Source organism: Marmota flaviventris, chromosome 11, assembly GCF_047511675.1.
Source record: "Marmota flaviventris isolate mMarFla1 chromosome 11, mMarFla1.hap1, whole genome shotgun sequence".
In the NCBI taxonomy this organism is placed as follows: domain Eukaryota; kingdom Metazoa; phylum Chordata; class Mammalia; order Rodentia; family Sciuridae; genus Marmota; species Marmota flaviventris.
The window spans coordinates 32231616-32244402 of NC_092508.1; the positions used below are offsets into that span (position 1 = coordinate 32231616).

At 34.2% G+C, this 12787-nt stretch overlaps 1 protein-coding gene across 3 annotated transcripts in view; it reads right to left on the bottom strand.

The window, feature by feature from the left end:
- Nucleotides 1–12787, bottom strand: part of Nbeal1 (neurobeachin like 1) — a 187922-nt gene that overhangs the window by 123687 nt on the left and 51448 nt on the right. For all 3 annotated transcript variants that reach the window (XM_071618886.1, XM_071618885.1, XM_071618884.1), the window contains exons 8-9: nt 11171–11256; nt 5587–5893 (exon numbers count right to left, since the gene is read on the bottom strand). In XM_071618886.1, coding sequence (XP_071474987.1) covers nt 5587–5893; nt 11171–11256 — 393 coding nt within the window. The remainder of the gene's footprint in view (nt 1–5586; nt 5894–11170; nt 11257–12787) is intronic.

Consider the following 12787-nt stretch of genomic DNA (forward strand, 5'->3'; position numbering starts at 1 on the left):
ACAAGCTTCTTAATGTGTTTTTGAATGTGGAATTCTAATATTGTATTAAAGATTTTTGTAACTATGTTCATCAGGAATAGTGTCTGTAGTTTTCTTTCCTTGATGAGTCCTTGTCTGGTTTTGGTTTGAAGGTGATATTGGCCTCATAGAATGAATTTAGGAATATTCCCTATTTAAAAAAATAATTTGGGGAGGACTGGCATTAGTTCTTTTTTAATGGTCTGGTAAAACTCATCTCAGAATCCATTTTGTCCCTGGCTTCTTTCTTGGAAGGCTTTTTATCACTGCTTCAATATTTTTACTTGCTATTGGTCTGTACACACTTTTTTTATCCTCTTGGTTCAATTTGGGTAGGTCACATGTATCTAGACATTTGTCAATAACTTCTAGATTTTCCAATTTATGGGAACATAAGGTTTCAAAACAGTCCCTAATGATACTTTTAATTTCAGAAATATTCATTATGATATCTCCTTTTTTATATAATTTTGTTGATCTGGGACTTCTCTTTCTTTTATTCAGTTTGGTTAAGGGTTCATCAATCTTGCTAATCTTTTCAAAGAACCAACTCTTTGTTACATTGATACTTGGTTTTTTTTTTTTTCTATAGATCATTAATTTAATCTAGTCTTATTTCCTGTATTCTACTGGTTTTGGAATCTGGCTGTTCCTGCTTTTCTAGGGTCTTGAGAATAACATTTGAGGGTTTTTATTCTGTTTTGTTTTGTTTTTTAATGTAAGCACTATAATTCTATAAACTCCTCTTAAAACCATCTTCATAGTGTCCCAGAGATTTTGGTACATTGTCTTATTATTCTCATTTGATTCTAGGAATTTTACTAGTTTTCCCCTCATTTCTTCTATAATTCATTCCTTGATCAAAAGTATATCAATCAATCTCTGTGTTTGTTATCAATCAATCTCTGTGTTTGTTGTTAACTATAATTTTTCTTGATGTAGATTTCAAACTTCATTCTGTTATAATTTGATAAGATGCAAGGAATTATATTAATTTTTAAAATATTTGCTAAGACCTGCTTTGTGTCCTAAAATATAGACATTTTGCAGCTATGTTCCATGAGCTGAGAAGAAAGTAAATTCAGCTATTGATGGATAAAATTATTCTATAGGTATCTGTTAGATCAATTTGATTGATGGTATTTTTTAGGTCTGAAGTATATTTCTTGATTTTATGTCTGGATGACTTTTGAATTGTGAGAGTGATATGTTAAAATCATCCAGTATTACTGCATTTAGGGTCTGACCTTTTTTTTAAAATGTAATTAGGTAAACCAACATTTGATGCATAAAAATAACTAATACCATTTTATCTTCTTGATATGAAGTGACCTTACACATCTCTTCTGCTTAGCTTGAAATATAAGGATAGCTACTCCTTCTCATTTTTAAATCCATTTGCATGATATAACCTTTTCCTTTCAGCATATGGATGCCTTTCCCAATGAGTCTCTTGTAAATAGCATAGTTTTGGGTCTTGTTTTTCAATCTTTCAACTCTATAATTTTAGTTGGAGAGCTGATACCATTTACATTCAAAATTATTATGGAGAGATGTTTACAGTTTCTTGCCATTTTTATTTGTTTCATATATTTAACTGGTCTTTGTTTCATATATTTAATTTTCATTTTCTTAACTGTTCTTATAATGAGCTTCATCCATTCAAGAGCTGAAGGGGCATGTAGTATTTCTTTAAGCTTATTCTGCAGTGTTTGCTTAGAGATCATAAATTCTTTTAGTTTTTCCTTATGTTGGAAAATTTTTATTTCTTCTCTGATTCTGATGCCTAGGTTTGCTGGATAAAACAATCTTGGTTGGCAACTGTTTTCTTTCAGGTCTGGAATTACTTCACTCTAAGCACTCCTAACTTCTAGAGTCTGGGTTGAGAAGTCTGAAGTAAACCTTATTGGTTTACCTCTAAATATGACCTCACATTTTTCTCTTGAGGCTTTTAATATTGTATCCTTATTTTTTTAATATTTATTTTTTAAGTTGTAGTTGGGCACAATATCTTTAATTTATTTATTTATTTTTATGTGGTGCTGAGGATTGAACCCAGGGCCTCACCTGTGCTAAGCAAGTGCTCTACTGCTGAGCCACAACCCCAACCCCTGTATACTTATTTTTCATGTTAGACATTTTGTGTTGAAGAGGTTCTTATTTGAACTTGTCCATTTGCGGTTCTAAGGCCTCCTGTGTGTATATGTCCATCTCATTCCAAAGATATGAAAATTCTTCTGATATTATTTCACTAAAAAGTTATTAATGCCAAGAGCTTGTATTTCCATGCCCTCTTCTATTCCAATGACTCTTAAGTCAGATCTATTTTTCTCAGAGTTCTTGTATATTCTTATCATATTTTTTTATTACTGCTGAGTATTCAAGTTAATATACCCTGTCTTCAAAGTATAAAGTTTTATTTTCTATATAACCCAATCTGTTGGTTATACTTTTAACTAAATTTTTCATTTGATTTATTGTGTCTTTCATTTCTTTTTTTATTGATTTAAAAAAATGACAGCAGAATGCATTATAATTCTTATTACACATATATACCACAATTTTTCATATCTCTGTACATAAAGTATGTTGACACCCCATTCGTGTCTTCATACATGTACTTTGAATAATGATGTCTATCACATTCCACCATCCTTGCTAATCCCCTGCCCCTCTCCCTTTCCCTCCCACCCCTATTCCCTATCTAGAATTCATTTATTCGTCCCATGTTCCCCCTCCCTAACCCACTATGAGTCAGCCTCCTTATATCAGAGAAAACATTCAGCATTTGTTCTTTTTAAAAAAAAAAAAAATGCTTTAGTTGTCAATGGACCTTTAGTTTATTTATTTATATGTGATACTGAGAACCGAACCCAGTGCCTCACTCATGCTAGGCAAGCACTCTGCCACTGAGCCACAACCCCAGCTCCTCAGCATTTGTTCTTTAGGGATTGGCTAACTTCACTTAGCATGAGGTCTGACCGGTTTCTTTTCAGAATCTATATTTATTGAAATGATTTTTCCCCTCCAGCATTTTTGCTTTCAATTTCCTAGATCTTCTTTTAGCTCATTAATCACTTTAATAATCAACATTTCAGTAATTTTTCTCTGTAATTTTAATCCCAATCAATATCTGTGGGTTCCAAGGACTGGTAATGTAGCTCATTGGTATCAGTGATAGAGTGCTTGTCTAGTATGCATTAGGCCTTGAGTTCAATACCCAGCTCAACAAAAGAGAGAGAGAGAGAGAGAGAGAGAGAGAGAGAGAGAGAGAGAGAGAGAGAATATGAATGAATGAATCAACATGTATGGTTTCCCTTATTGGAGAATTGTAAATTTGGGGAAAAACTTGTTTGCATGTTTCCTTATGTTTTCAGAGGTGCCAGACAGACATATCTGTTGAAATATATTCCCCTTCCTCTTATGTGAGGGTCCTTTGGTGAGTAGTTACCTACTTTTAATAAATTCTACATTGATGGTATATCTTAGCTTTGACACATAGGTTCAGCATAAGCCTAGTGATAATTTCAACTTCCAATGACTCTTTGAAAGGATACAGTGCTACAAGTAACCTTGGTAGTAATTGCTAATGATCTCTACAAATATATTAACCCAAGAGGAACATGAGTGAAAAATAACATTCAATAGGCTGAAAGGGTTACACATTAAAAACTATAGACTAAATTGAATTTGAAGATGGGATAAAAAATAATATAGATTACAGGCATGGTGGCACATGCCTGTAATCCCAGCAACTCAGGAGACTGAGGCAAGAGGATCACAAGTGAAAGGCCAGTCTGAGGAACTCAGACCCTCAGCAACTTAGCAAGACCTGTCTCACAACAATGAAAACAGAAAGAAATAAAAGGACTGGGGATATAGCTAAGTGGTAAAGTACCCTTGGTTTCAATACCCAGTACTAAGAAAATAAATTTTAAAAAATAAAACAAAATAGATCTGGGCAAGTGGCTAATGCTTCTATTCCCAGTGACTTGAGAAGTTGAGTCAGGAAGACTGCAGGTTCAAGGCCAGTCAGCAACTTAGCAAGACCTCAGCAACTTAGTGAGACCCATTCTCAAAATAAAAAAGGACGGGGGATATAGATCAGTGGTAAAGTCCCCAGGTTTAATTCCTAGTACCGAAAAAAAAAAAAAGTAAATAAGTAAAATAATATAACATAAAATAGAGAAAAGAGAAAAATAGAAAAGATGGGATAAAGGGTTGGGGGAGGGGGAGAGGTGAGGATGAGGGTGGGAAGGGAGACAGAAGTTAAAATGGGAAGACAACATCAGTGTAGAAGAAGCTGAAGTGGAATAGTCATGTATAGGAGATCTTAGGTAATATCAATCAGTCAAGACATTAATATCATTCAAAGGTTCAGATTAATTGCTGAAGTTTTTTAGTCTTTTGTATCTGGTGTTTCAAATTTTAGCAATTGCCAACTATGAAGAAGTCACTCAAATGCAAATTTTGTATCATTCCCTTATTTCAGCTCTCACCCAAACAGTCTCAACTTATTAGGTGAATCCATATGCAGAATTCTACCCACTCCTTGCCTGATCACCCCTGATAGAGAGGCAATGAGGATAAACTTCTTTCTCAGTTTGGCTTTGTTGTTTCATCAGGGGGTGATAGTGAAAGTCTCTCAGGTCAGTTGGGGAGTTCCCTCATCTGCTTCATCTAAAGATTAATCTGGATTGAACTGTACTTCATTCTGAGAGCCCCTATTTATGTGCTATACTTTTGGGCTGTGGGTGGGGGCAGGCAGACAGGAGGTACTTTCCATCCAATCCTGTTCAGACCTAGATCCCCACCCTCTGCCAGTCACATTCTTAATCCCACAGATCAGTCAGTCAATTTCAAATGGAATCCCCCTTTGTTTCTGGGCACTGTGCAGAGTCCCATCAGGGTTCTAAAAATTCTTCTTTACTCAGATTGGCTCTCATACTCACCAATCCAGTGAAAAGTATAGCCTATGTTGCTGTTTGGTCTTGGATATTCAAAAAGCAAGTATACCAAGTACACACACACATACACAAATACACACATACAAGCAAGCATGTTAAGGTGCAGGAATTCCAAGTCTACTGGCTCAGGAAGTCCGATCAATAACTCCCTTGTTCCTTCAAGCGGTTGGTGCTTCCCCTGTTCCAACAACCCAGGGAGAGTCAAATACCTTTGATGGGGATTACCAGTTCTCTCTCTCTAGCTTCTTGGTAGATTTTCTAATTTATTAGCTGCTCTGGTTGTGGATATGTTAATATAGCATCTGTTTCTTAAATTCAGCGGAAAATCTCTCTCTTCTGGTTGCCCCCACTGAGCCACAGCACAATCGACACTGCTGCCATCAGTTACCTTTTTAAACTCTCTTTCTGTTCTAGGAACCAACATTTTTAGTTTTCTTCTGCATACTAGCTTTCTGAGTTGCTTCCCTGCTTTCCTCCCGATAATTCTCCATCTCATTTTGCTGCTGCAGAACTGCTAATTTAACTCCCTCATAGGAAGCTGTTGACTGAGGAGCCCCATGTTTTATCTACTGTAAGAAAACTATCTTTATTGAATACTTACTCAGCATTTTGATCTGCAGAGCTATGAACCGGCTTTCCCACTGTCTGGATCTTCTTTGATTGGGTAAAGCTGAATGATCTAAATTTAACAATTTAAAATAGTTCTCCAGAATAGTACTGGTTTCCACTTGGCGCTGGTCAGAACTGCTAGTGAGAAGAATATGTACCACTTCTGTAAGGCACTTCAGAGTTAATTCTACCTTTCTACCCACTTCTTCAGGATCTCCATCCTCCCAGGAATCACAATCTGCCAAAACTCTCATAAGAACTTCCATGGTGGCTGGAGAAATTGCTTGCAAAGCATTTCTCTGAAACAGTAAAGACAATAAAAATGAAAACAAATCTGAGGCTCTGTTAAGCTTGCAATAACAAAGAGAATTAAGTCTGCAGGCAACTTTTAATAAATCAACACATAAAATTTTTAATTTCACAGACACTGCTAGTATTTTACATATATTAAGTCTTCTGTTCCTCACTACTAATAGAAAATTCACTTTATACCCTCCCTTACAGCTATGGGAAACCATGTAACAGTGCTATTCAAGGATTTATGGCAAAACACTATGATGTTTACAAGTAAAAGGGGAAGGACCCTTTCTTTGTTCTTGGTCACTTTACCTTCTCCAATCCAGAATGCAGAAATAATATTTGAAACCACCTTTATACCATGTAAAGGTAAGTCCAAGGATTAAACTAGTAGCCTACTGAGAGCAGAAGAGGAATATCAAAGGTCCCTAGGCCTTGTTCTTTTCATTGAATTACTATACCAGCCTAGAATTGCCCACATCTGGATTTCTTATCTAAGAATTTAAAAACAACATCAGTTCAGTTAAGCCTCTCTTAAGTTATCTGTTGATTATACCAAATTCATACCAACTGATTTAGATAGATAGATAGATAGATAGATATATATACACACACAATGACTGGTTTGGCTCTAATGCTACAAACATATATCTGAAATACACTAAGTAACTGGTAGCTATATCAAGGTTCCCCACAAAACCTGGAAGCAGGGGCTGGGGAGATAGCTCAGTTGGTAGAGTGCCTGCCTACATGCAAAAGGCCCTGGGTTCAATCCCCAGCACCACAGGGAGAAAAAAAAAAAAACTAGAAACGAGCAATATGTGTTGCCCAAAATTGTTAAATTCAAATATAACGAAACAGAACATAGTTAGGCAAAATCATCTAAAAATAATAGCCCTTGGCTCATTAGAATGTGTTTTTACCAACATAATACATATATTTATATGTATATATAAATATATATAACTGTTTTATATAGCAGTTTTATCAATTTTTTCATCTGGATGTTATTTGCCTCCTTACAGTCATATCACCATATTTGGCAAAAATAATAATTTAAAACAACTTCAGTATCTCTGTAGAAAGAACTGGCACATACCATTGTCTCCTTCATTACTTCCTTCATCTTTGTGCCCTAAATGCCATGATGACTATAACTCTAGGAGGTACCTTATGGCCTGAGAGACAATAGTAAGGATAACAGACTGACATTTAGAAGGAAATTGAGTCCCTGAAGATCCTGCTGGGGATTGAGCCCAAAGCCTTGTGCATGTTAAGGACATTCTCTACTAAGGGCTACACCCCCAACACTACAACTATTTTTTTTTAATTGAAAGAAAGAAGTAAAATAATTTAAGCTGTTATAATTTTATTATTAGCTGCCATAAGTTTCTCACCCACCAAATTAGGATGATATACTTGTCCAACCTACCTCAGAAGGTGTGGGAAAGATTAAATTAAATAACAGGTGTGAAAGTGCTTTCAAAATGTTTTTTTAAAAGTGCCATGCATAAAGAGTTAATATATTATTCAAATCCATAAGCAGGTTATTATTATTTTTTTACTGTTTGAATAGAAGCAAGCAGCATCCGCATGAGGTCTTGAGTGAATATGTGAGCCTTTGGCCTTCTCAGCAGTTGCCCTTTCTCTTACCACAAGTTGCTTTCAAATTTGCACCCAAACCTGTGGTACTTGGAAGCAAAAGACCCAATGAATCTGAGAAAGTGCCTCTGATGCAAATGAGTTGATCAAATGGTATAGTCTTTCATAGGGGACATCTTTGGCTAATTGTACTTTACAACTAGAATAGCTGGTTCAAGGCATTAATTGAATGTAAGTATAATCTTTTCAGCCTTTGCAGTGTGAAATAAGCATTAAAATTGATTGTTGAATACAGCATTTCCTTGGAAAACACCTTAGAACATTAGTTTTATGGTTATGAATGTATGTGCCAGTACTTCTCAGGCTACATTGTAGATGTGAGCTTTTGTGGACTGCTTCTCTGAGTCATTGACTCAAATGTTGTTTATGTTTCTTCACGTAGTAAAATAATTTTTCTATTTCTGCTGCTAACCTAGGTGATAAGACTGTGATTTACTTAGTTTTTACAAGAGCAAAAAATTAAAGTACTATATTTACGTGTCATATAGTCTTTACAACTATGCTATGTTACTGTTTATATATTACAAATAAACTAAAATACATGTAAATAGTTTATCTAATGTTAAACAACTAATTTGAGATGAACATGGGACTCAAACCTAGGTCATTCCCAAAGCCACTGCTTTTAACATAACACAATACAGAACAGGTTTGTGTGTGTGTGTGTGTGTGTGTGTGTATTCGCAGATCACAAGAACAAATATGACAATGGAAAAACCCAGGCACAATGCTTTGGAAAGGAGATCAGTCTTTAGACTTTAATTTTGCAGTTCCTTGTGAGAAGATCATTCTTGCATCTTCAGATTTTTAACTCTTCCAAATCCCCTTGTCTGGATCCATTAAACAAACAACAAGCAACCTTCTGATTTTGATATAAATCTAACTCTAGCTATGCCCTGATCACAAGATTTTCAGTACAAAAAAATAAATTGGGCTTTTAATATCTACTTGTTTTTCATTTACAGAGGTTTCAGGGATTGATTATCCCTGGACACTAATAAGAACACATCTCCATGTGTTCAAAAACAGAATGGGATCCAAGTACATTCTCCATTAGTCAATAACAATGCCATTTTCATTTTTTTTTTTCAGGTACACTTATTCATAGTAGTGAAGAAATGAGAAAAATAGGAAGACAATGACCCAGTGTCTTCATCAGACATCATCGAATACAGGAAGGTGACTAAGCTAACTTAAACTGGAAAATACATTACAAGGAGACATCATCTACTGGGTGAAGAGTAGGCCACATAGCCCACCAGGATTTTGGCTGGGTACCAAAAGGTAAAGGTTAAAAAACACAAAGTTCAGCATTGTTCTGGAAGCCACAAGAGGGGAAAATTTTTCAAAACTGCCCACTGAGTACAGGGACATTTGATAAAAATGATTTAGAAAGAAAACAAAAACAAGCCAAAGATAAAGAAGAAAAGGGGAACTGAGTATCAACAGATACTCTTAACCTCAGGATAGTATTTATAAAATCAATTTTATAAAATAAAATTTGGTGCATTAATTAAAAAGAGATTACCTATAGTCACCTGTTTATGCAATTTAATTGAAAAATGAAAATTACACTCTAGAAAATCTTCAAACAAAATAAGAAATAGTAAATAAGTTATCAAATAAACAGCAACTTCCTATTGCTATAAGATGAAAAGTTCCCACTGCTGTAAGATAAAGGGCTCATGAGCTCTTAAAAACAAATAAATATCTAAATCTTCACGAAGGCTTCCTCAGCATACAAAGAATTTCTTCCTAATGCCCATGATGATAAGGTAATAAACCTACAGTATTACTGATAGATCTTTAAACAAATTTTAATTAAGTTTTTATAAAAATGGGTTGTTTAATAAAATTATAATTTAAATATGTAATTGCACATAATATAAAGAATATAGTACACTGTTGTAAAAAAATTTCATGTGAAAATAAAAAGCTAATAATTAAAAAAAGGAAGATAGGACTTTTAATCTGAGGAAAAAAGAGAATTCAAGGGATCTATAAACTTGGATACAAACAATTATATCTTTATTTCCACTAATCTGACTAAAATTTAAATTTTCTTCAAATTTAAAACTCAGCTACAAAGCACAATTGTGTAATAAGTAATACTTGTGATTTTGTCACTGATAAAAATCATGTTTTTTCATATAATTATTGCGGCATCTCAAAACAGCACTTACATTCATCTCTTCTTTGAAATTATATTAGTTATTAGATTTATTGCTACTGATTGATTGATTGAGATGAGATCTTCCCAAATTGCCCAGGTTGGTCTCTAACTCCTAGGCTCAAGGGATCCTCATGCCTCAACCTTTCAGGTAGCTGGAACTATAGGTGTGAGCCGCCATGTACAGATCACAGCGAAATCTTTTTATATCATGTTATAAACAGCACACATTAAGTCACATATTTGTCTCATTAAGATTTTAGTAACCATATTTCAGTATAACTGGTTTCTTTTGTGATCTTACGTACTTTACTTCAGGCATTTAAAAAATTCTGACAAGGGCCCTTGTCAAACTGCCAAACAGGGATGTTATACAAAAAGAACAAAAAGTTAAAAACCTCTGATCTAAACTGTATGATTTAAGAAAACATTGGGCTGGGGATGTGGCTCAAGCAATAACGCGCTCGCCTGGCATGTGCGGGGCACTAGGATGCTCAGCACCACATACAAATAAAATAAAGATGTTGTGTCCATCAAAAACTAAAAAATAAATATTTAAAAAAATTCTCCCCCCCTTTAAAAAAAAAAAAGGAAGAAAACATAAAGTTCTTTCTGAATTATAATCCTGCTGTCAATTAGTAGTTATGCTAAAAATTTAGCAGAGATAGCTTTTAAAATGCTTAACTTAGAAAAGAAAAATTACTAGGGCTGGGGCTGTGGCTGTAAAGTGCTCATCTCACATGTTTGAAGCACTCTGTTCAATTCTCATCACCACATAAAATAAAAAAAATAAAGGTATTATGTCCATCTACAACTAACAAAATATAAAAAAGAAAAGAAACTTTACTAGAATTTTTTTTTTAAGTAATAAAAAAACAAGTTAGGCTTGTTGAAACATGACTAAAAAGTGTATGCATGCATTTAATAATTATAAATTTAAAAATTCTTTCTTTGGAAACCAAACTGCTAGAATTTGATTTCATCAAATTGACTAATAGGACTAACTTCCTCTATACTCTATGGTAATAACTAGTCACTGAAAGGCAACACAAATATGAACTTACAATACCAAAAACTGTTAAATTTGTTTATTTACCCAGTAATTTTATTGTTAGTGCTAATATTATTATTTAGGTTTTTTGGAAGATAATAAACAAAAGAAATAAGTTTAGCTTTTTTTTTTTTAATATTTATTTATCGCCGGACACAACATCTTTGTTTGTATGTGGTGCTGAGGATCAAACCCGGGCTGCACGCATGCCAGACGGGCACGCTACTGCTTGAGCCACATCCCCAGCCCATAAGTTTAGCTTTAAACAAGATATAAACTCAAAAATATTTGTATTCATGAAGTCATAAAAAGACAAAGAATACATTAAACAATCCATGGAAAGCTTTTTGCATTGTTAACTATTATTTATATATTAACTTTCAACACTGTCCTCACCTGCCCACCGGCTACAATGGCTCCAAAGAGATGCAATAAGCAACACTTAAGACTTTCCTTGAGATGTTCACTTTCCTGAAAACATTCTGTGAATACACAAATAAACAAATAAGTAAAATTTTTCTTTCACAACATGATTCATCTCTAAGGAATGTGGGAAATTAAAACATGAAGAGCTATTTGTGAAAAGTCTAAATAGTATCAAATGTTAAGATTGATAAGCATTTTGCAATAGGAAAGGAAAACAGAAACCATTGTTCAGATAGCATTTTAGGTACTGTATCTATGATATCTCATTTAATTCCCACAATATTCCCTATAAAGATATCTTGCCCCCTTTATACATGAGCAAACAGAAGGTGAGAAGTTAATATCTTGCCTGAAATAACATGGCTACTAAGTAACAGAGTTAGACATTAACCCAAACCTAACATAAAATTAAGACTTTTTTTTACGGCTACTCCTTTCTCTTATTAGTCTAAGTCACTTTAATTAGTCAATTATAAAATGAAAGAGTTAAATAAAACATTTCTGGGGTCCACTCCAGGGCCAGTATTCTAAAATTCTAGTACCAATAGTAACTTTTCTTTTAACGTCATACATTATTTTATTATTTTTAAAATATTACAAATACAGGTGACAAAAAAAACTAAAACAGCATAAAAATGCTGACAAGGAAAAATATGTCTCCCTCTGACCTGTTCCTACCTTTAAAAAAAAAGAAAAAAGAAAAAGCACTGGGCATAATGGTGCACACCTATATAATCCTAGCTAAGGCTGAGAAAGGAGGATCTCAAGTTTAAGCCCAAGTTTAAGTTTATTTTGAGACAGTCTCCTGAACAACACAGTGAGACTGTCTCAAAATAAAAAATAAAAAGGGATAGCAATGTAGCTCCATGGTAAAGCACCCTGAGTTCAAAAATAAAAAAGAAGGATAGAAAAAGGAAGGAAGGAAGGGAGGGAGGGGAGGGAGGGAGGGAGGAAGGAAGGAAGGAAGGAGAAAGAGAAAAGAAAGTATATACAGTCTTCTCTCAATATTGTGGGTGATTTGTCCAGAATACCAAAATCCAAGGATGTTCAACTCCTATATATAAAATAGCATATAACCTATGCACATCCTCCTGTATACTTTTGTGATCTCTAGATTATTTATAATACAATGTAAATGAATGTCATACAAATAGTTCTTAATGTTGGGCTGGGATTGTAGCTCAGTGGTAGAGTGCTTGCCTTGCATGCATGAAACCCTGGGTTCGATCCCCAGTACCACATAAAAATAAACAAATAAAAATAAAGATATTGTGTCCATCTACAACTAAAATAATTTTTAAAAAATAGTTCTTAATGTTGTATTTTTTATTCATTCATTTTGTTTGTAATGCTAAGGATCAAACACAGTGCCTCACACATGCTAGGAATGTGCTCTGCCAGCCCTATATTCTTTTTTACAATTTTTTTTTTAGTTCTAGATAGCTACAATACCTTTATTTAAATAATTAATTTATTTCTATGTGTCACTGAGGATCAAACCCAGTGCCTCACACTTGCTAGATAAGAGCTCTACCACTGAGCTACAACCCTAGCCCATTATGTTGTATTCTTTGGGAATGATAAGAA